Raw genomic sequence first — 25137 nt, 5'->3', positions numbered from 1 at the left:
CTAGGTCTGATTAAATTTCTGAACTTGTACATCTATTACTATCTGCCATGAAATGCTAGTTAAAAAGAAAGAATATTGCTCAAGCATTGCAAACAGGTTTTTATGTCCCTTTGCTCTGCCTATGAACTGTACTTGCTGGGTCAGTAATTAAAAAATGGATGAAAAGAAACAAACTGAAAATACCAAGGAATTTAACATATCTGCTGTTATTTGTAGAAGTTGGCTTTATTACTGGAAGAACACCCCTGGGAAAACAGAAGTCCCAGTAACATATGTGTGGTTTTCATTCTCTGTTAGCTAAAACAGATCAAGTGAACACACAAAAAAAGTTTTTCAAAACAGAAAGGCAACACGCTGTAGATTTAAATGTGGGCTGAAGAGAAGGTTGAATTCTCCTAAGCCTTTGCAGACCCACAGCCAGTGAGGACTTTACCTTATGCTACACAATTAAACCCACAATTAACGCTTTAGAGCCAAATTGCATACCTCATATCTTGTATCAGGGAAACTCTCAATGTAGGCAGAGTAATTCCTGTATCAGACTTTCGTCTTTCTGTTCCACCACCAACTACAGCGGAGAAAATACACAAAGTTAATACAACACTACAGTAACAGTCTGCAATGCATTTATTTTACATACAGCTGAAAACAATCTTAAGTGGCTGGTAACTGCACTGTTTCTGTGCACTGTCATTAACTCTATCCTGGAAACGGTGAAGTAGACAAAATGAAAATTCTGAACGTATCACCTATTCCTTCCTTAATCCAGCACGGAACTTGGAGATTTAGCTTCCTTTTTTGTATATGAAATACCTTAACTTAAATCTGTACAGCAATGAATTTTATTAGCAGAAGTTACTATGGAAAGCTCACAACTGAGAACAACTCAAATAAAATTAAGCTACAGTAACATATTCAATGCAAAGAATGCCATGCATTTCTGTGCTCTGTTCTGCACAAACCACTTTGTGGTGACACATTTTTCTCTCAGGAATTTGTGCCTGCCAGCCAGATTGTTTAGTGCATTACTCACTGAAGCTTATTAAAAAGTCCTTTCATGGGAGAGACTTGTTTGTCCATAAATGCCTCTTTGAGGACTGATCATACGAGTTCCCATCTGTAGGATCCAAACTGGAGAGTCCTTGAAATATGACCCACTGAAGTTCAGAGTTTTACTACAATACCCCTGCCACGGGGCAGGGAGATCTCAAGGTTATCAAAAAACCTCTCTTAAAACACTAAAGTCATTTAGTGACTGTAAGGGGCCAAGCCAAAGCACAAATTGAGTACCTAGACTGATGGACAGAGATTAATTACAGAATTTCTGAACTGTACCACCCACCAGTATAAAGATTTACTGAACATGGAGTTATTAATATTGGGATTTGAGAGACAGATTATGCTCACTGAAAGAAAAATGTCAGCTGTCTTCTTCCCAGCTCCACACTTCCAGCTTCTTCAGAAATCATCTCTTGTGGAGACAACTGCTTCTTATACCTCACTCAGTGCTCATTAAAAGGGAATGAAGGTAGTGAACATACATCAAGCGATTTTCCAGACAAGGAGGGAAACTATGTGCCTTCGCCTCCAGTGATTTCAATCTACTTTGTCCAGACATCAAGACATCCCCACAATGATTATGAAAAGTCTCAGAACGTAAATGTGGTATTAGCAAGGAAATACACTGAAAATCCTGCACGGGTTTCATGTGGTTGCACTGTTCCTCCCATGGCTGAGTTCATTTGCTGTGATGGACTCTTCACGGAGTTACCTGCCAAGTACTCACCTGGGGATTCTGCACTGTGCTCTTGCTTCTCTTCTCTCTCCTGGTACTGAAGCAAATGGGACCACAAAGCAGATTTCCCCTGAAAATGGAATATGTAGTACATATCTTTAAATAAACCAGGCAAAAAAATAACCAATAATGGCCAGTAAACATGGCAGAATAATGGTATGGCATTTGAATGGGTAAAATGTTCAGTAGTGAAAACCAATCCTTCTCTCTTGGGCCATGAAACCTCAGGAAGAGAGAGGACCATCCCACTGACCTAGCAGTCACACTGCCCACCTTTTTTCTTTGTCCTCCTTTCTCCTCTGGGTTTCCCTTGTGAAGGTTGAAAGGGAATAAACCAAATACGTACTTGACAACAGCACTGCAATTTCCAGAGGGGAAAAGCTCCAAACAATCTCCCCCAATAAAACCCCAAACACCCGAAACTCCTCAAACCTTCACAAAATATGACACAGGGACACTGATCCCAAAGACACCTCCTGCTTTATCTTGGAGTTACACCATTGAGTAGCAGCTTAAAAAGCAGAGATGGCATTCAGTATTTGCTAGAGTACTGCACACACAGAGTCCCAAGTTTCAAGCTACCAACCTGCTTGACCTGCAGACCATGGCTCCAGATTCTTTCTAGAAGATCACAGAGACTGGCAATCAGTGTATTTTCCTCCAGACCCGTTATATTGGCTTCTCCATGTCCCAGCTCAACTGCTTCATGGCCCATTTTCTCTACCAACATGCGTTTAGTCTATTAAAAAAAAATCCCAACAGCTTCTAAGAATGTTATCCAACAAGGGACAGAATTTACAGCTGAGTTTACTTACACATACTTAACCTAGAGACCATTGCTAATAGAGAGAAACTTCAAATCTATTTGCAGAGATTGTAAATTAACAAATATAATTATATTAAAAATGTTTGCTTGATTACTTTGAATCATAGAATACCCAGAGCTGGAAAGGACCCACAAAGACCAAGTCCAGCTCCTGTGCCTGCACAGGACAGCCCCAAGAGTCACACCGTGTGTCTGAGAGCATTGTCCAAACGCTTCTTGAACTCTGGCAGACTTGGTGCTGTGACCACTTCCCTGGGGAGCATGTGCCACCTGTCCTATTTCTATACCCTTTTTCTATTGTCCTATTTCTACGCTGTTGATTTACTACCAAGCAGAGTACAGAATACATCTCCAGTCTTCCTCAGCTTCTGTTTTAATTCTTGTTACAACCATTAAACACTCAGGTAAAGCAGTATACCACCAACTGCAACAGACACAAAGAAGCTGCACGTCCATGGCTATAAAAGCTTCTTTAATATTAGGAATTGTTATACTTCATTTGCTCTGCATAAACAACATGCACAAGCCACATGTGCTGAATTCTTCCCTTTTGACCAAGGATCTCCAGGCCATTCTGTTTAGGCTATGTGTAAATATGAACAATTAAAGGAAATCCTCCAGAAGATGTCTGATCATGCTGGTTCTCCTTCCTGTCCTTTCTACTCCTTCCATCAACTTCAACTGTGTAAACAGAAGAGCGACAACACGTTCCCTTCTCTTCTAGCTGTTGAAAAACACTACAGGGATATCCACCCTGCAATACCCAGGTATTCCAACAGAACAGTGCCATTCCAGCTGTGAACCAGGAGAACATCTGCAGGTGCTATTTAAGCTCACTGCAATCAAGGGGACAGCACACAGGGGATGACCTACCTTCATGCGACATTCCTTCAGCAACCCTTCCACAAATTTCCAGTTGGTCTGTGCAATCACAGCTGGAGAGAGGTCTGACAGTTTGGGCTGCCTTAAATTTTTTCCTAAACTCCTTGCCTCCTGCATGTATTTCTGAAAAATAAAGAGAATAATTTTAGATAGTACAGGTCAGAGTGACTCGCCTCATTCTACTCCTAGGCAAGCAAGGTGGTGAAAACAAATGAGCTAGTGTTAATCTAGAAACAAAATCTTTATTTGTCTGATGTTTAGGTGTCAGGCTGGAGAAATGGATTGATCCCTTTTGACAACAGAAAAAGCAAGGTATTTTCCTGAGTGGTAAAGAATCAGTCAATATTAGCCAGTAAACTGTGCTGTTAGTCACTAGCATGAAGTTAGGCACAAGTGCATAAAGTGTAATACCTTCATTCAGCAATAAAGTCAAAACACCAAGAAAAGTTCTTTCCACTGTTATTTGATTCTCACTTAAAAAAAAATAAATTAAAAGAATTGTCTAATTTGTGACCAGACTATACACGAATAGAAAAAAAAATCCTTTGAAAATAAATTACAAGAAGCAGAAATAGACACAGTGAAGGAGAAAGATTTCTTCCATTACTTTACATCCACATAGTTTATGTGGGAAAAATGAGACTTGATCTTATTCTCAATTAACTTCTTGATTACAACTGAACCTCATTTTAAACAGAGATGACACGTGGGCTCATTCATGTTTTTACTATGGTGTATGGACAAAAATCAACATACTTTTTAAAAAAACCCCAAGCTATAATAGAAGACTTTTGAAGACTTTTAAACATTCCTATTCCACTTCCTTGTCTTCAGAGGTAGGGTATTTTTTGCTTTGATTTGATTTTTGGGGACTTGTTTTTTCTTTTTGGTTTTTTTTTTTTTTTTTTTTGTTAAGGCAAAACCCACAAACCAATCAGCAAGTGACCTCTGACACCAACATCAGTGAGAGAGCTACATGCTGAGCAAGGCCAAAAAGTTGGCTGGGACTATCAAAATGTTGTTCAAGCATTATTTGTAACTGCTTCTTAAAAAGAGCAAGGTAATAGAATGGCGCCAAATGAAAGCCTTGAAACGCAGCGCTCATAGCCTGGTGTGGGAATGCTCTCTTTCCACAGTGGGCTTTTGTGTGGCTAATGATGCCTCTCTGGGGGATGATATGTGACAATGACCGCTCTTTCCTGGAAGGAGCAGATCACATCCCTCCAGGGAATTCTTGCTGCTGCTGGCTGGGTTTTCTGGGGAACTGAGAGGTCACTATGGCTGCTGCATCCTCAGAGCTTTCTGTCTGGGCAAAAAATTTATTCCATAGAATCATAGAATGGTTTGGGTTGGAATGGACCTTAAAGATCACGTAGTTCCAACCTTTCTGCCATGGGCATGGACACCTTCCAGTAGATCGGGAAAAGCAAAACCAAAATCTAAGCATACTGAAGTTAATTGCAATGCCTCGTACAGCTTTTCTGACACAACTGGATTTTCTCAACACAGAAATTTGGACAAGAATCACTTAGCATCACTCCAACAGGTCAGATAAGAATGTAAGGTTCTGCCATGAAAAGCTGTGTTCCACTGAAGTTTTCAGTTAGGTAACTACAGTTTCACCAATACTGTGAGGATTTTAGAACAGTTCAAAAACTACAGGTGGGAATAAAAGAAAAAAGTTACAGACGACAAAAGTGTGTTGTTCAGCAAGCAACCTCACAAGTGACTTCCATCTGAGTGCAAAAATTAACAGCAAAACCAGTGATAAAGTAATACAGGGAATATAAAACTAGAAAAACTAATCTTTCTTTTTAAATGTGAAGGGATAAAAAGTGTGGTTATAGTCTGAAGAGTATAAAACATAGATAACCTTGCTTTATTCATTGTATATCTTCTTATTATATTAAAATTTAAAAAAAATATTAACTCTAAGGTTCCAGAGAAGAATAAGGGTGGGCTGAGAGAATCAGTTGATTGCCCTCTGCCTGTTCATCAGCATCCACGCACTACAACCCTCTTGCACACTGGGATGCAATGATCCAACAGTCAGAAAGCAATGCTTTTGGGATTTGACACCCTAAACTGAATTGCCAGGTGGGAAACATGGAAAAAAAACCAATCCAAAGCAAAACAAAATTGTTGTCTTTTAGCCTTGGAGCCATTGTGCTTTCCAGGGAGCTGGTGTGGAAGCTCCTTTCCAGCTACTTTTCCGATTATAACCACACTTCCAAGCGCTATAGGGACGTGCTCATACTCTACAAGAACGGGGGAGGTTTGAGGCACAGCGAGGACAGAGGTTCCTCATGCTAACAACATCTCAAAAGCAGCTTTCAACAAGAAAAACTAAAACATACCAGGCAGCATTCAGAGAAGGATTTTTTAGGAGGCCGTGCAGGAGGGGGTGGTCCCTGATCCCACTCCCAGAAGGCCATTGAGTTCTGACGAAGCAAAAGCTCCTCCGATGGCTAAGAGGAGGCAGATGCCCCAATGGCAGAACAGCCAGAAAGAAAGAGGAGACAAAGCAAAAGAAGCATGCATATGATCCACAGCCAAAAAAAGAAGAAAGTAAATACATGACAAAGTACTGAAAGGGCTCTGCTGAGATATACACGCACAAGGCACTGTTTAAAATATACTTGCAAAGCCATGTTAGCAAAAATAGCAACAAACATGTACAAGTGCTGTTTTGCTGTGTTTTCATGAAACATCATTCAAAGTTATGGTTGAAGAGTCCTCCCATCCACTCAGGTTCTTTTGGAGGGCAAACTGCAACACTGACCAACCTTATTCAGTGAGTTTTACCACAAAACAGCAGGAGTGTTATATTTTGGCTAGTGACATACAAAAGAAGCATATGGACATCAATGGAAAAACGTGGCAGAAAATATTTAATGAAGGATGAGGAACTGAAAAGATGGGAAAGAAACGGACGTATGTGACTGACATTTACAAGATGCATGGGAGTTTCCAAGCTCTAGGCATAAAAAAGCCCCAAAGTCTTAACCTTTCTAACAGGCATACTCATGTCAGAAATCAACATAAGAGAAAGGAAAAAAGTTCCTTTAAAAAAAAAAAAGGAAGAATCCTGCCTCATTTGCTTCTACAGGGCTGACATTTACTCAAGGACTTGACTTTTCCAGAGACTTCCACCCTGGCCAGAGTTTGGCAGCTGCACTGCCAGGGCTCTGCTGTCTGCATGCAGTAACACGGCCAGGGTCTAAATCAGCAAGTAAGTCATTTTCCTGATGACAATGGGGCTGTCTTGTTCCCATATAATAAAAGCACTTTATTTATGTTGTGTGCTTTGAAGCTGTAGAACATCTGTGACAAGCAGAGCAGCATCTAAATGGCCACAGAGACCCAACCAAACCTTACAGTAGCCACAAAACTGCCCCAAGCAATAAGCACATTGTTGTCCAAACCTCCACCTCCTGGATCACAGCCTGTGCTGCCCTCAGATGAGGCCACCCACCTCCCTCATGTCGTTGTCCAGCCCGATGTGCTCCGAGTGCTGCCGCAGGCGGTCCTTCCTGCGCTGCGTGGTGGTGCTGCGGCTGGCCCAGCGGCTGGGAAATCAGAGAGAGAAGACATGTGTGAGCAGAAGAGAATCAGGAGGGAAAGCCTGGGTCAGGAGCTGAAGGACATCCAATGGGTCTGCAGCAAAAGAAGGGAAAGCCCAAGCTTGGACCTTGCAGTAAACATGGGTGCGAGCTGGCGCTTGGCCTCCTCGTGGGGAACCACCTGGGAGGTGACAGGCCAGCACTCACCCAAGGGACAAAAATCCTGATAGAAACGTGCCCAGCTGCCTGCCAGGGTCTCCAGTGAGAGCTCCTGCTACCCGAAATGCAGGTCATGCCACAGCATTGATGCCATCACTAGGTAAGTCACTGTTCTTAGTTACACAACACCACTGCTGCATTTGATGAGGTTTGGTAAGAACAGTGTCTTTAGCAAAAACCAAAATACAACGATTTCTTTTGAGCAGCAACTTCTACGATTTTGCTCTTTTGTGAGAAGTGCTACTTCTCCTTTCTCCACTTTCTGTGGTACTTCCAGGAATTATTTGAGACAAACTTCTCATTGCAATGTTAACTTATGCACCTATGTCTAAAGGTTATAAACAATACTGGTGTTCCTGGGACTAGTCATGTTGCTATTTTCACTTTAACTTTTGTTTTAATTTGGTTTCTAAGTACCACACAAAGCCTGGGTTTTTTTCCACCTGTTCATGTATGTCCAGTTGAATTCTTCCTCTCTCCACACAGGTGGTATTGGTGAGGACAGCAGTCTCCAGATCCCAAACCCATGTATTTCTGTGTCCACCCCGAACAGAAGCATATACAAAGAAAATCTGGGATCTAATTGTTTGGGCAAGGAGTTTCAGCTGGCGACACAAGCAGATGAATGCCTGGGGAGGAAACTCTTGCACAGACCTGGACTTGGTTTCTGACCTGTCTGGCAAAACACTGGGGATGTGTAGGGAGTGGAATCTGACCCAAGAGAAGTGCAGGGATGTGGCCCCCGGTGACCAAAAAACCACCTCTGTTTCCAGAGAGGACTTTGCAAACATGTATGTAACTATCTTCACCAGTTCCTCCAGCAAGTCAACCAAAGACTGAATTTTGGCTCACCACACAGATACAAAGGGAAAAAAAGCCACAGGAACTGTTGTTTTAGAAGTCAAACTGAAGTCCCATGTTACCTCACAAATAACGTCAAGAAAACAAATACAAAGGAAGAAATCTGCGTCTGCATGTAATTATGGTTCATCACCTCAGGATCCCATATGACAACACATTTATTTTTAAAGCAATTTTATTTTTTTGTGGCCTCAAGTCTCTGCTAACAAAACAAAACAGCCCAATAGGTGTCTGCACAGCAAATGCTGATACCTTCGCAGAGGAACACATCACTGACATAAGTGTCTTTGCACCTCCACAGAAGTCTTAAAAATATACAGCCCCTGAGTTTAGTAAGTCACCATTATAAAGTTTGTTTTTTTTTCAGAAGCAACAGCCAAAGCCTTGTTAGATGACTAAGAGGGGGAAAAGAAACCCCTACATTTTAATAATCTCAACAAGCAGAGATGTCACAGAAAAACACTCAAACAGAGGATAGCAGATATTAATGTGACTTTAGCCACTGGGCTCTGGAGACCTTCCATCTATTGCAAGTCAGGACCACGTTTATGTTTCACACAACAGAATGCCAGTAACACATTGGAAATTTAAGTTATAGATCAAATACTACCCTGTATCACAGTTTTTCTGCTCCAATTTATATGGTTATTTTCTGATTTTAGACAGAGCTTGGATCCCTCTCCACCTGCATTTCTGCAGTTACTGCAGATGAAAGAATTGCTAAAAGTGTCCTTTGAGGGAGCACATCTCACAAAAGGCGAAAGCAGAACGAAAGCCACAGAATAATTACAAAATAATACACCACCATTAAAGCATTTTCAGTTCATTCTACAGCTGTACTTCACCTGGGAGAAGGCACAGCCCATTCTCCAGATTATTAATCAGAACTATTTGAAAGTTTTAAGCATTAAAAAAGTGAAGATCGTTGGGTGTTTATGAAAAAATAGACTGCTGCTTGTTAGCTGGAGCAATTACACACACTGAGCTGCATGTTCCCTCTTTTCCAAACTCTAAGTTGAAGAAGAGGAGCTGTTGAGTCGATGGGTGAGGTCTGTGCATTTGGATGCTGCTCTGAATCTGTCTGGGAGGTTTTGTGAAGATCTAACAGCAGATAAGCAGGATTAAGCAGCTAAATCTTTTAAAGCCTTTTCTTTACTGGGCCACATAGAATTTTCCCAAAACAACGCTTCAGTATTACAATAACCATTCCCTCTCCTCAGCAGTGTGTTTTAAATTGCTCTGCCTCTCCCTGTGATCACTTGAAGTGATTTTAAGGGGGATAAAAGCCCCAGTGGCCACACCACCTCCCTCGGGCTGCCGAAATCCATGCGGGTACCTCTCCTGGCCCTGTCATCAGCTGCTGCTCTATTCACACCTCAGCCCAGGTGCTGCCAAAGCAGCACGGAAAGCTGATCCCCCACCAGCAACCCTTTGCTTCTTGTTAGCCCTCAGACTTGGGCTTTTAAAATAACCACTACTGCTGGTGTCCCTCCTCTCCTTGTTCTGAGGAGATGAAGCCCTCCTGGCTGGTCTGCCTGGCACCTGAGAGCACGCACAGCACTGCTGCTCAGCCTGGATGCTGCCCAAGTACTCCCTGACCCCCAAAATGTCCTCTCCCCTTTATTTTTTGCTGGTAGAGGCATGAGCATGGACTACTGGCATGTTTCATTTATTCCTCACAACGGAGACATTGCTACAAGCACCAGGTCTCTGGGGATGGAGAGGATGCGGCTTGGGTGCAGTGTTGCAGGGAGCCCAGGGACCAGCTGCCTCCATGGAGAAGTGAGGAAAGGCTCATTTCAGTGTGTCTGCCTGTGTCTAACTCCCATGTCCATAGATGAATGCTCCTCACCTCCAGGGACTGTGGAAAAGCAGTGATATTTCAGAGGAGGGACCAGGAAAGAAGTTCAATACATGGAAATGAAATAAGGCACCTCCAATTACGACCTTTGTAACATGAAGGCAGTCAAGTCAGTATAGTTTAGTATCAAATTAGACCCAACAAGCACAGGAATAGGTTTGCAGAGGTTGAAGGAAATGTAATGGTGCCATTTGGAACACCCCACGTTAAGTATCATCTTTTACATTTCTGTAATTAAGAGGTAAGGTAGTCAGCAGCAAAGCTGCACTGTCAGAAACAATCTAGCAAACCAGCACCTCACACCAGGGACTGGCCACACTGTACTGAGACCATGTGTACACACCTCTTTCTTCCCCTACCTTTTCCTGGCCTCCCTTTTTAAAGCTCCCTGGAGAAATGAAGAAATTATGTCTTCCCAAATCAGATATGGGTGTAGCAGGCAAGATTTATACTGCAAAACATGAACATGCTGCTAGAGAACTTCTTTCTCAAATGGATTTAATCAACATTGCTGTCACCATGAAAACCACTACTGTAATTTAGAATCCATTTACATGTGATAAAGGAGAGAAGGAAGGAGACAAATGCACTTGTCTATAGGACAGAACCTAAATCTCCTCATATACACCATCTCGTGAGCCAGGCTGCTATTCCTGTCTGCAAATCATGACAGTACCCATTCTACCTATATATGTCCATCAAAGGAGTTACCTGAGTTTCTGCATTCACAAATTAGCACAGAGCTGTACTACACCCACCACCAAACCCCCCCAAAGCATGCACACATTAAACACACACAGACTGCACATGCAAACTCCTTGAGCTCAGATGGAGTTTCTGTGGGACCACACAGAGATTCCAAGTCAAATACATGTCAGACCAAACAAGAAAAGGAATGTTGAACCTGAGCTCCACCTGATCATGCATGGGCTGACAGGGGAGGGGACCCACAGTGTGAATCTGCTCCACAAACACTGCTCCATGGTAAGGAGAATGAAGACTTAGATGGAGATCTCTGCTGCAGGGTGGAATAGGAAAGCTTTGAAACTGCTCATTGGGTGGACAAAAATTAGTAAAATGCCTTAAAGAGAGTGGCCTTGAACTGACAGGCTCTTTTACACGTTTATATGAAAAGAAGTGATTTTAAAGGGTGGCACACACAACTGTCATCCTTTGCAAGGAACAGCTGTAGTGAATGACCAGCACCACCTCTTAAGCCCTGAGGAACCACTGTCTTATGAGGTATTTAATTTTCAAGTCCCTTGAGATAGAGGTCCTGTTCAGGGCAGAGCAAATGGAATAGCGGATGCAAGGATACAATGCACATTTTCCCCTGTCAGCTTCAATTCTGCACACCTATGTTAAAATGATATATTAACTCAGGGAAGTTAATTGCACTTTTCCTGCCTTGCACCAGCTGAGCAGAGGATCAGTAGCTCAGGAGACTTGCCCATCAGGTTCCAAGTCACCATAGCACACATTTCCTACCTCAGAAACCATATTTAAGTACAGATTTTCCATCACAATTCTTGAAAATGAATATATTCGAATAAAGTGGTTCATATTTCATTGCACCCATCAGTGGTTTGCTACATTAGGTTACCTAAATACTGTAACTGCTTGTTTCAGATCTTCTTATGTAATAGGTGAACTTTTACTACTCACAAAATTTAAATAAGCTCAGTGCTGCGTATGGATGGCTCATTGCTGACTCATTTCATGCTCATCCAGATGCACTGCAGAGATGCTCTATATAACTTGCAATTGTTTGACTTGATCAGAAAAGAAGATATCTTTACTTAACATAGCCTTAAAACAGTACCCAACAGATAGGGAGGTAGTAAAAGGCCATATAGTATGAAGCACTCATTAAAAGAGAAAGGCCATTTCCCATACAAAAAGTAATTTAGTTAAAACCAGAATAAATTCTGCCATCATACAGAGAGCTACATCAAGCCCTTTGCATTATATTTGCATAATATTTCCTTTAAAATCATTACCCGCTGTTAAATGCTAGCAACAAGCAAACAAGAGTCCTGTTTAAAAATGAGGAGAACCATAGCCCCAGGCAGATAAACCCTGGGCAATTCCCAGCTTGAAGGGAGGGCTGAGGATGAAGGCCACAGGACAGTGCCCATACAAGTCATGTCATAAAATGGAGCACAAAAATGAATCAATTTCATACACTCCTAGCGCAAGGGTTTTGTAAATAAATACTGACACAGTGGTCAGATCAGCAAAACACAGCTCAGGAACAAATGCCTGGAGAAAGCAAACAACTTCTGAAATCTGCTTCATGGGTAAGAGCAACACATCACTCAGCAAAAGCCTGAGGTGAGAGGCCAAGTACAGTGGGATCTATGCTTGAAGACTTGGACTGTGCCCTCCTTTGGGGATTGCTGCACGTCAGGTAGGACAGACAAAAGCACAAGGCTCACAGAGAGCTGGGATGCGAGTGAGAGGGCTCAGGTGAGAGAAGTGGCCAGGGCAGGAAAGAGGAAACAGGCTGGTCAGGGAAGGAAGCAAGGAGGAAAGCAGGGCTCCAATAAAGAAGTGGGGGGAAAGCAGGTCTAAACAGAGAGGAAGGCAAAGAAAGCGTCATTAAAGCCATTTTGTAAATGTGTAACAAAGCAAGCCCTTCATTTGAAAACCAAAACAAACAAGAAAAAAATCAGTTCAGATGTTCTTTGAGGGCATTCAATACAAATCACCAGAATGCAAATATATTCCCATGCTTGGGAATCACTGTTTTCCTCTGCAATATTTAATCTCATTTATCAAGCTTCTTAGTACAAATTAAGTTACAAGGTAATCAATTAGATTGAAAACACAGCTTGTTTCATTGTTTTAATTTTGCACTGTAAGCATATTCCCCCTAATTTAACAATTAGCTAATCAAAAACCATGAAGTGTTTATGTAGCTTGGCTTTTTGTCATTCAAATTCCACTCCTGGATCATTGCAAATGCATCAGCCAGTGGAGTCCCAGCTACAATTTTAAAGCCTGGCAGAAAATGCACACAAGGAAGAAGGGAACACATAGAAACCACAGCGTGGGCTGGGGTTTGAGAAAGGAAATGAGGGCTCTGGAAACCACAGCTCTTTTCCAGAATAATAGACAAACTGCCCAGGGACTGCAGCCTGTTTTCTCCTGGGATGCTTTCTAGGAGGACTTCTGCAGAAGCCACTGCTTTACACAGTTAGAGCAGCATGTAGGGGATGCTTTCGTACCCAGAGGAAGCTGCAGCTACTCTCTGCAGATTCAGAAGGTTTTCCCATGATGTGGGGGATGTATCAGAGGCAATGAGCACGGAGGGAGTCCCTCAAGTGGGACACTGCTGCCTGGTGGGAAGGAGGACAGAACTGGATGGGGTGTTCTGGGTTTAGTTTAAACTGTTTAAATCACATATAGGATCTAGAACTGAAGCTAGAAGTGTTTGTTGTCTGCATTACATTTGTGATTTAGATAAAACATACCACAGATATAACAGCCCAGTAAATGACAGAGGTATCTTTAGTGCTCCTCCTGCTTACAGGAAGGGAACAGCCAGATAACATTATGAGCTCTGGTTATATATTTGTTAGTTTATCAGTCCAGAAAGGGAAGCAATAAATCCCTGACTGCTGGTCACTGAGGACATGTTTCCATTAAAACACCTTTGAATTGGTCTATTTGCTACTGTCCAGCAACAATCGACTGCAACATGGGAATTATTCCCACCTTCCCACAAACGCATGTCCTTACAAAATTCAGGACAAAATTTGTTATGTAAAACTGAAGCCTGCAAAAACAATTGTCATCTACACAGCAATATCCTTTGCATTCGTTTTATAATATAAATATACAATATCTACATCTAAAGTGTCTGGAAATGTAGCTGGAATGTTCTCTTACCCCATACCCAATATGCAAAGGCCCAGTCCTATAAGCAAAATGTATCTCCAAGAACACTGGGAAATTGAAACTAATGGAAGGCTCTACTTAAATTGATTTTGTGGTCAGAAGAGTCATGCTGTATTTGCAGAAAGCATGGAAAAGCTGTTCAATACGTGGGTGTAAAATCAGCAGAATTACATGTCTTAAATGGGAAAGAAAGAGTCTTCTCAGCTGCTCACATGAAAACCAGGAAGAAAAAAGATATTAAACAGATGGTCTTGAGATTTTTCCAACTACAAACCTTTTTGGCAACATATAACTGGAGGAATTCCAAACATTTGTCACTTTGACATCGCTTTGCGGTAAGTAATGGGATTTTGGTACTTACAAATTCTGAAACATGTTGCAATCTAAATCAAAATTATCACTCAAGGAGTTAAAGTCACATTTTAGAACAGGTACCAACCTAACAGAAGCAAATCTCAAAGGGCATAAGGAAAACTATTTTAAAGTGATGCTTATTCATAAATTCACATAGATTTTGCAATAGAGACAGAAGATTTAAGCACCTTCAAGCAGACTGGGCACACTCACGCTGTTGCTGACACTGTAAAACTGAAACCCACCCATAAGGATAAGAGGCAGACTGCTAAATACAGCACCTCACAAGATGAAGAAATCCTCCATTCCTCAAAGGACCATTACCCATAAAATTCTGTCTCTGTTTGCAGGAAGACTGAAAGCAAAGGAACTTTGAAATATGCGTTCCTCCTTTTTGGTTAGTCCTGGGGTTTTTAAAATTTCTGTTAAAGAATTGCATTTCTTCAAACATTCAGTGCTTAAGGATATCTCATTTTATCATTTGCAATTCTTATTTCTAGCAGGTTATTAAAAAGGGCTTAGCTAGCATGGGTATGCACAAAAGGTGTATAAATAGAACTTAGTGGGCACCTCATGCAGAAGCTCAGAGCAGCGTGTGTGCATGTACACAACTAAAACAAGAGGTAGCTTTAACATTTGGACAGCTGCAGCCTTTGAAGCTCTTGGATTTACCTGTGCTCCCACATTTTGTCTTCCAGACTGGAATTGAGAGCTTCAACTGGTAATTTAATGAATTTGTAATCAAAGATGCACAAATACTTCACATTTGAAGAGGGAGAAACCCCTCCTCATTCAGGGGTTTTAAAGGAAGAAAGATTAAAAATAAAGGAACTCACAGCACTTACTTTGTATTATAACTGTACAGGTGTAAAGTGTATCAGTGCTCCAGGTTCCCATTTCACATTAAGTAAATGAACCATGTAATGGCATGCTAAATTCCACAGCTATAGGTACCCCTATAATCTTATCAAAGTGCACCAAAGAACCTTATCAGACTCAAAAAAGAAACCCGGGTACAGAAGCACATACTTTCCACCCTCACCAAGTTATTCATCCAGGGTATTCTAATGTGGAAACTGAAGGAGAGCTGTAGAAATCTCTGGGTCAAGTAATAACAGCTAAAGAGAGGAACAGAGTGGGCATTATTTCATTCTGCAGGATGGTATAGAGGTTTCAATACCAAAATTTCTTCCAGAATCTGAATTTTGGCTTGAGTTCCCAAATTACTGTATTCAGTGCAAAACAGCCAAACAATTCATTTGAAACTCTTAAGAACATTGCAAACAAAAATTTTTTATGAGAAGACAGAGTACTTACCACTCAACAGAAAACAGTAGTGAGGAATCTTCCCCAAAACAGAGCTAACGCTTCCTGACATAACCCAAACAATGGTTATATCTTCAGAAGTGGCAGCCCATACAAACCAGAAATGGGAACAGCTGTTGGGTTCATTAGACTGGTTATATGCCATCCAAAATTAGGACTTCTGTCCAGTGATGTGAAGCATTTGTATGAGAAACCTGCTTTTAAATACAGAAATAAAACCTGACTTACTTGTTATTGGTGGGTCCCGTTGCCAAGACATCAGACTGCAGCTTTGGGAAAAATCCTTGTTCATATTTCCCTTGGCCAATCTTCATATCGAGCAGGTGAGGGTGGATGGCTGTGTGGTCAATCTTCATCAGCCGCTGCTCGATGGACTGGGCTGCAGGTGACAGTCACAGGTGAGCAGCTGTGTCACCAACACCCCAGGGCACGCGCTGTCACTACAGCAGTGCTCATGCTCAGACCCCTGAAAACCCACTAGAATGTTAAACAGTGACCTCAGACACAGAAATCTGCCACTCACAGAGGTGAGGAGACACTTGTGCTGTTTTTTTTAAGTTTTGCTTTTAGTTTCTTTACCCAACACAACGAGCACTGGTGCAAACGTGTTAGCTGTTAAGCAAGCAGGTATTACAGGAGCCTACGAGATGCAATAGGAACTGGCAAGAGCAGTGCCATCTTCCACCAAAATCCCTTGTTTGGTTTTAAGGCTTCTTCAGCAGAACAGAGACCTCCAAGGCCAGCTGCAACCCCCGGGGGACTGGGCACCTTGCTTAGCCCCACGTTCCCTGGGCAGATGCATGGCTGGGGGACACCCGAGTTCTGCAAACATCTGGGACTATAATGATCCTCCTCCTGAAACTGGGTATGCCTTTACTGGATGACAGGCCTTCAAAAAGCACAGCTAACTGTAGCAAGACCTGAGCAGCATGAAGAAGATGAACAGATTCTTGGAAACAGGGAAGCCTGTGGTAAGATGGGAGAGGGCTCCCCAGGAATCTCAGCTCCACTGAGACTAAAGCGGTTCAATCCTTTGCTTGAAGGACTTGTGGGTTTCAATCTCAAACCTTGAGCAGGATGAAAATAAAACCTTGTCACCCCCCCTTAACTTGTGAAGAACTGGGGAAAGGAGGTGTATGGGGGAATTCAGAATTTAATTAGCAACCTTAATATTCAACTCTTTCTAGCCCATCTATTAACAGGCAGGCCTGTTCTTTCAGCGTATCACATCTAGTGAATACATATGCAAAATGTGGAAGCTAAATCTCTTTTTCATTTGTCAAGAACAACACAGAACTCATTTCCTCATTTTATAAAACTGTGATGGGAAAGAAACTGTCACAAGATTTACATACATTATCATTAGAAACTCAGCAAGTATTTTTTTCCCCTCTAAAACAACATAAAAATCACTTTGTATGGTTCCATTTTGGAGAAAAGGAGTGGGTAGTGTGGGGTCAGAGGGTTTGAAGGGTTCCAAAAACAGTTAAACAAACAGATGCTGGATCAGTGCTGGGGTCACATATACTGTGAATGGTAAATATGAAGGAAAATTGGTATTACTATCAGTTTGCTGCTTTTCACAAGACAGAAAATGAGGTTCTGGTGCCACAATATCTGCCAAAACTAGACGCTGAATAGACAGTTGACCTGCAAATTAGAATTGGGTTTAGACAGAAAAAGTTAAGCAGACACAGATTTCTATTTCTGACATGTTGATAACAAGTAAAACACTGAAGGAGTTAAACAGAAAAAAACCCCATGAGAAATGTGTTTGCCCTAGCTTACTAATATGTGTCCCAACAAATTTAAGAGTATAATTTCCCTGTATTACTTAGAAATTAAATAAATACTTACACAAGTATTAAGTAAGAAACTCAAGTATAATTTGAAAATGCATCCTGTGGCTGTAATGGAAAAAAAAATCCAAGCCTTCAGTAGAGCGTATTGTTCATTAACACTGAACATCTACTGCTGGAGGTACTAAATATGCCACACAGGATTACGTCCCCGTCATCCCCTGCTGCTTTAACCAAATGGTGTAAGGCAAAACAATGTCTTTTTATGGGAAGGGGGAGACAAGGCCAGTGGAGCAGACACCGGGGCTCGACTCCTCAGAGTGGCTGGCACTGGTCCAATCACCAGGCTGAAGGAAAGCTCTCCTGGCAATGGAACAGGAGCTGCCTGAAATGAGAAATTGTGAGCCAGTTCCGTTTGGGTTTGGGTTGAGTTCATTAAAGGCACCAGCCTAGGAGAGCTCAAAGGGAAAGGAAAGCTCCTGCCATTTCTGGTGTTTAATAGCATGCTAAAGTTTTTGCTTAGATGAGATAAGGACATAGCTGAGTCCTCCTAAGGTAGCTCTAGGACTTCCTCATCAACTGCAACACTCAGATGACTGAGGACCTATATTTCTTGGTGGCTGACACTGTACTTTTGAATATTTTACCAGCCCGTCTGAACGTACCTGCTTCTTTTAAAGTGCTGCATTTCTGGTAGTTGGATGTCCGCAGTGCAGGGGCCCTGACATTATATAGCCTTATTTTCTCAATTCGGGAGTCAAAAACTCGTAGAAAAGGGTCCTTCTCTTCCCACTGGGAGATGATCTTGTTGTCTATGAAGGTTGCAAACATCTGTGTTTCAATGAAGTGCGAAAGGAATGGGAGGTAAGGCTCGGGTTGGTCCGAAAGGAAGGAAGCCTGAAATACAGAACAGCTTCATTAGAACCATGTTCCTGCCCAGCACTGACATGCCCAGCCATCCTTTGGCAGAGAACTGATCTAGCAGCCAGCAGGAAGGCTTGGACAAGGTCTCCCCACCATAAAAACAGCACTCAGAGAGGTGTGAATGCATCTACAAAGGGGTTTGGTTCAGAACTGTAAGAAGTAAGCTGTCAGGGAGACTTTGTGACAGCTGGAACAAAGGGAATATGGAGTCACTGAAGTAGGGCTTGTGCTGCCTGCTTTTTCAAAGCAACCTAGCAGCTATCACCCACAAGAATAAACCCTGTGCAATGCACGGCAGACCAGCACGTGTGCTCACTTGGGACCTCTGGTCTGGGCCTCACTGCTCAGGACCATATCGCTTATTAAGGTGTCACACCTATCAAGGGGTGTACAGTGCTCTTCAGCTTATGCTCTTCTGTGATGTTACACAGGGCAATTAATCACAAATTTCCAATTAGAACTGTGTGTCTAAGCCTTTAACTGAGCTTTGAAAACCCTAAACTTAACAGCCCATTTTATTGCAGAGACACTAGCAGAGATTGCCTGAACAACCCCATCCTTTTGAATGCTGCACTGTTTAATGCCTGAATACAAACAAACCAGTAAAAGGCATGGCAGCAATTTTTTTTAATCAAAAACTCAGATCAGTATTTAGTCTGTTCCTCACTACTCATCCTTTTAACCTTTTCCTTAGAGAAGGACTTGTATCTGAAAAAGATGATGGCTAAGAACACTATCTACTTTGTAGGGTCACTCAGCAGTTGTGCAAGCTTCCCAACATTTCCCATTCCTTTTGCTATCCACTCATCTCTTTATATCCCCAATTTTAATCTTGAGGGATTCCATTCCCTCTTGTGCACACACTACAATGGAGTCATAACAGTACTCTTGTGCCATAACGAAGTGATAACCTTCTTCAGAACAACAGTACCCATTACCAAAAAACCTCTACAGTGAGATTAGGAAACATGAAAGACTAGATTTGTTTTTTTGTCTCAAGTGTGCACCTCTCCTCTCAACAAACGAAAGAAGAAAGAAAGACAGACAGAAAAAGAAGTCACTTTGCATTGCTACCCTTCCACCGAGCCCACAGGAGCAGCCCCATGAGCTAGGCAGAAGCCTGCCAGCTTGGTTTGTACCAGTGAGGATGGCTCTGAACAGCTCAGTGGATGTGCTCCGATTTACTCTGGCAGGAGATCTGGCCCTGCGTACTGGAAATGGACAAAACTCTCCATGAGGCAGATGAGGAACAGCAGATTAAAGAGCACCTAGGCTATACATACAAATACAGCTATCCTCCCTCCCCCTTTTAGATAGAGACACGAATACACGGCTATCTTTACTTTGTCAAAGTTTTGCATTTGTTCCCTGTTTGTCAGCCACGACTCCATGTCGGGGGCAGCCTGGATGACAAAAGCCTCGTAGTCAGCGAACATCTGTGTGAAGCGGTTGGCGAAAACCTCGCGGAGCTGCACGTTCAGTTTGTAGTCCCTCAGCTCCAGCTCCTCACACGACAACTTCCCATCCTTCTCCTCTGTGAGGGGAGTGGTGATGGTCATTTTCTCCATGGTCACGCCCGTCCTCTTGGCCAGGGCTTGCAGGCGGGCGATCGTCTCGTTGCCTTTCAGCAGCTCGTACATGTTGAGGGCATTGCTGGGGATGTTCCCGTTCTTCTTGTCATTCACCAGGTCACTAAGAACCAGATTCTTGAGTTTGGTGGCGCTGTCGCTGCAGTGCAGGTTGCCTTCTGGAGGGATCCCAAACTGCAGGAGTACCTCAGAGATTTCCTGGATAAACTCCAGCTTGTTGGGGAACTGGGGGAATTCCTCTGGCAGCTCGATGAAATGGTTATCGATGTCTACAAAGCACAAGTTTGCCTGAAATACAAACAGAAGTCTCAAAATGGACACTCAGCACTGAACTGGTTCCTCTGTGACGTAGCCTTTTTTCCCAGGGTGCTTCCAGACAGAAGGGTAAGCAACATGTACACAGGAGACTTTAGCTGCGTTGTCTAGCCCGTGACATTGCAGACTTCAGTAAAGCTGAGGGCCAACTGGATGACAAATAAAGGCTCCTGCCCTCTCCTGTTCCCCCAGGACATGCAGACCCCAAACTTTCCACTACAAAGATTTCATATGCCCTCCCAGAGCACATCGCCTGTGGGAAGACATAAAAGGTAGAAAAGCTTTAGGTGTGAGAAAAAAGCAGGATTCAGGAATAAAGCAGAAGAGTTTAGAGATCAGCTTTGGCTGAGAAAAGTTGAAGAAGATACACTTAATAGCAAGTAAGGACATTAAAACAATGGTTAGAGTTTGTAGGTTTGGCAGATAGGTTTTGAAGTTGCAAAAAATTTGCTTAGCAGGATAGATAAGTTTAAGCTTAATAATGGAATATTGTGTGTTCTTACATAAGGTGTAACAAGTGAGTATTGTGTACAACAGATGTACGTGTGCTGTTTGTGCTTGGTTAAACAGTTGTCTGTAACTTTTAGAAGCATGCTATTGGCTGAGAAGCTTTTAAGAATGCTCTGTAACCAGGAAGTCTTTGGATGTCTGGGACAACGTGAGCTTTGTACCACCTCTGCCTCAACTCAGTATGTGAGACTGATAATGGAACAAAATAATAAAAGGCTCCTGGAATGCTTGTCCAAGCTCCCCGTCCCGTTTGCCGATGAAAACGCCAACACCACCAAGCAGGAAGTGCAGCACCACTTCTCAGCCCATATAAATACCCCTTGTGTGAGTTACTGCATCTCACGGGCACATTTATTTTACCAGGATCCAACTGCAAGAAGCCTCTGCAGCTGTGCTACCAAGAAATGAGATGTTCAGCAAGAAAGATGACACTGCTTCAAGCAGAACTATAAAAGAGAGTCCCATGGAAATCCTTTGGGATTATATCTGAGTACAGCTTGTCCATTAGAGGCCAAGCCCTACCTCCCCACTCCCCTGACCCCCTGTTTCCATGGAGGCTTTTAATATTGGCAATTCCTCTGCCTGAGATTTAAAGAGAGTGCTCTTAGCTTTGCTATGAATAGAGACGGATCTCAGCCCATAAGATTAAAGCTAAGTGGAGACATTAATCTAGCAGAGCAGTTACTTTTACTAGGAAAGTGTCGATGGAGGGATGGAAGAACCCCACATAAAAATTAATTACATTGCAAATGCACCCTCAGGAATAACAGCAGAATGAAAACCAGTAATTGATCTTCTGAACGGCGGCTTACATCTGAAATTCGCTGTCTGAGTGCACTGTGCTGAGTAAAATCTTAAACCAGGTCAGATTCCCAAGGTGCTGGGCTCTGATGGGTTTTATCCTGGCATAAAACTGCAGAACAGGAGATGCAGAAAACTTACAAGGCAGCAGCAGGTCTTTGTTAGCCTGACCTGGCCATTAGCACAGCTCCTCTGCCTTCTCTCAGGCTCTTACCAAACGCCCTAGACTAATCTTCAGATTATGTGAAGATAAATGATTTATTTTCCTTCTTTTCTGAAAAGGTTAATTTTCAGCAGGACAATACATTCCACAGCAAACATGTTTATAATACATTGGGTATTTCGGGGACATGTTAATTAACATTAATCACCTTTCACATAGACACTTTAAAGGGTATGAGGATTCATCTGGTAAAGCAGAAGTGTCCCTTCAGCTTGTTCATATTAAATTTAGTCTGTACAAAGAAATGCATTTCTTCATACAAAACAATTTGCTTTATTTAACTGTGCAGCTATTACAGAGTTGTGGCATGTGTCAGTACCATTCTTTTGCTCAGGGACTGCCTTCTTATCTATCAATATTTCATTTCAAAGGCTTTTTAATTTCAGCTCTGCATATCATTTACAAAATTTGAAAACTGAGATTTGGATTCAGAAAACCCTTGGGGAATTGGTCTCACTTCTCTCTTCAAAAACATCTGATGATTAAAGTTAATGCAGGGAGATTAGTAACCTTAAGACAGCATGATAGCCAGTTGTTAGAATTTTTATCTCTAACAAACAAATGGTTTATATTTAGAGCAAGAGCTTGAAAAGCTAGCCTCTGGCCTGAACAATAAAGGAATGCTAAAGCGAACGGTGTTTCATCACTGCTCACATGCTGAGGGGGTTTTTATTTTTTATTGTCTAGAGGAATTTGAGATTCAAGATCTTCCCTCTTCAATATGCTTGCTTTCTTTCCCTCTCCCACAGAGCATACTGGACCTGTGGTATTCATAAATGCTGATATTTTCCACTTATTTGTTAAACGTCATGGAGGGGGCAGATTCCACCCCACTATTACTCTTCTCTCCCTGGTGATATTTGTTATTCCAGCGATACTGCAATATTAAATACTGTCACGTTAAAATTTTAATTTAAGGAAAATGACAGCTTAATCTGCTAACCAAAAGCATGTGACTAAGAATTTCAAAAACCACAGTAATTATGTAATATTAGCACGGTTTTACTGAGGAGCATAGCTAGATAGCAGCTTTGCTTCCACACCAGTGCAGATTTCATGTGGTCTGGTCACTGTATCCATAAGGTAAAACTTGATTTCCAGTTCCATGCCACCAAGGCTGACTCAGTCACCTTCACGCAATACTTAAAATAGACCTTTATAAAAAATTGTATTACCCCTGCCCTGTGTGTATCCCTCCACTTCCACACAAAACCTCCCACCCCTGCATATTCTCCTCTGCTGCTGCTCCCACCTGCATTCTCAGTCAGAGCAGGTATTTGGAAGCCTTAGGAACTCTGCCCCTAGGAGAGGTCCCCTCAGCACAGCCACTGTCAGGAGATGTTACTGCTGTGTGAACAGATACTCTTGGGGTTCCCACTGATTTTAACAAGAAACCTAAGTTAAAAAGCACATGGCATGCCCTGGTTCCAGTCACCACCTGGAATGCAGACAGGTGAGCCATGCTCCAAAGACTTTGCTGTATGGCCAGGTTAAAATGTGAAGCAGTTTTAATCACCATCAAATTTTGAGGAGCAAAATCTCCATTTCACTCTCCACCACCACCAAGGATTTAACCCTTAAGAGGATGACCTCTCCTTCCTTTTTTTTTCCTCTCTAAATGGCTCACAGGCACAGTATTAATGCAAACCTGGCTTGTTTGAGGCCAGGATGCTGGTCTAGTAATAGACCAGGAACACATGGGCTCAACCAAGGATGGGATGGGGCTGGCAGGACAAGGTACACTCCTCAGCAGCAGGGGGACAGGAACAGGTTTACACCATCTAGCAACTGCACCTGACATCCAGATCCATCAAGATCCTCCCTGAATGAAATGCTCTTTAGCCCTCTGTCAGTAGGACTGTGACACTGACAGAGTAACAAAACCTGGTGAAGTGTGTGATATAGGGAAAGCAAAGAAATGTTCAGCTTTGTCACAACAAATAGCAGACGAGAAGCATTTAGAAATCAAAACAGTAAGTGGAACTCATTAAATCCAGAAATGGACCAAGAAGGGCTGTGGAGACTTCCCTACTATCTCACTCCTGCTGGCAATCAGTCCTCACAATGCCAGACAAGCCTCCTAACACCAAGCATTGTTTTCCAGCAGAAACTCACACAAATATTAATAAGGCATTTCAGGATAGTAACCCCAAAGGTGGACACTGACCTCCTGAGGCAGCTCCAGCTTGGAGCGGTCGGTGCCCTCCTTAGACTGCAGCCCCATCAGGTAGGGAACAGGAGCATCCAGAAAATGCAGGAGAGAGGCAGGAAGGATGGGGACGTACACATGCTGCCACTGAAACGGGAACAGCAGCGTTGTGATTCCTTCTGCCACCGTCATCAGACGCTGATAATCTAGACATGGGAGAGAAAGAGAGGCAGGTACTGAATTATCTCCCTGTGTTCTGCTTTTGAGACCTGTTTGGCAAGGACATCAGTGACAAAACAAGACAGAAACCATGTTTATATGATAAGATGTTGTTTGGAAAGTAAGACAGTACTTAAGAACCTTAAACATTATTTAATTTGTTAAAACTCCTTCCTCCCACAAAGAAACTGCTGAGCATAGATATTCATGCCTTATCTAGATCTTTTCTGTCATTAAATTAATTTATTAAAAGGATATCAAAAGTTCTGTCTGTAGTACAGGATAATAATAATACTCTAATTTCATAAAAAGCATGTATTTTTACATGGGGAGAAGAGGAGAAAGAAGTGAACTTCAAGGAAATATTGTGGTTTCTGGCTTGCTCCTGCCTGCCTGCTTCTGCCTCACTTGCTACTATTTCCAAGGCTGAGTGTACTCTCCAGAAGACTTGTCTTGGCCACATACCAGCAGAAGTTTACAGTCCCTAGGTATATAAAAGCAGTGCTTTTAAGTTAAATCCAAACAGAAGCCTAATATAAATTTAGTTCACAAATACATTCTGTGTAGCTAGCATATGCACATTTATATTACATTACTTTCCCAAATTTGTATTTAATCCACTAGTTCATTGCTTTGCAATATTTTGGTTCCAGTAAGCACATTGTGCATTATTTTTGAAATTAAAATTTATTTTGGCCCAGCTGAGCTGGATGTTTCATATTTTGGGTAAGAGCAAATTATTTATCAAATATCCAGCTGGCATGATGCAATACTACAAGCTATTTAGTAATATAAATGAGGGGATAAATTGAGAACAAATTTTTTAAATAAATAAATAAATAAATCACATATTGGTATTAAAGAGATGGTAATTCTTACAGCTCGAACTGCAGACAATCCATCTGGAAACAGGTAAAGACCCCTGGGTTTGTAAGCTCCACGGCTGTATCCAAACCCAAGTCTCATCAGTGCCAGGCAAGTCTCATGAGCTCTGGCTTGAGCAACTAAAAGATTTTCC

At 42.2% G+C, this 25137-nt stretch overlaps 1 protein-coding gene across 4 annotated transcripts in view; it reads right to left on the bottom strand.

Moving 5' to 3' along the window:
• DENND5B (DENN domain containing 5B) overlaps window positions 1-25137 on the bottom strand; it is a 104985-nt gene that overhangs the window by 16705 nt on the left and 63143 nt on the right. For 2 of the 4 annotated variants that reach the window (XM_042050621.1, XM_042050622.1), the window contains 10 exons: window positions 23919-24106; window positions 19657-20190; window positions 18055-18286; window positions 15819-15969; window positions 6979-7072; window positions 5861-5971; window positions 3495-3626; window positions 2382-2534; window positions 1787-1865; window positions 487-568 (listed from right to left, as the gene is read on the bottom strand). In XM_042050621.1, coding sequence (XP_041906555.1) covers window positions 487-568; window positions 1787-1865; window positions 2382-2534; window positions 3495-3626; window positions 5861-5971; window positions 6979-7072; window positions 15819-15969; window positions 18055-18286; window positions 19657-20190; window positions 23919-24106 — 1756 coding nt within the window. The remainder of the gene's footprint in view (window positions 1-486; window positions 569-1786; window positions 1866-2381; window positions 2535-3494; window positions 3627-5860; window positions 5972-6978; window positions 7073-15818; window positions 15970-18054; window positions 18287-19656; window positions 20191-23918; window positions 24107-25137) is intronic. The other 2 variants (XM_042050623.1, XM_042050624.1) reach the window with 1 other exon arrangement.

Source organism: Corvus kubaryi, unplaced genomic scaffold (genome assembly GCF_017639235.1).
Source record: "Corvus kubaryi isolate FWS band 111438036 unplaced genomic scaffold, C.kubaryi_AGA036_p1.0 74, whole genome shotgun sequence".
NCBI lineage: Eukaryota > Metazoa > Chordata > Aves > Passeriformes > Corvidae > Corvus > Corvus kubaryi.
This window is presented reverse-complemented; position numbering and strand designations above follow the sequence as displayed.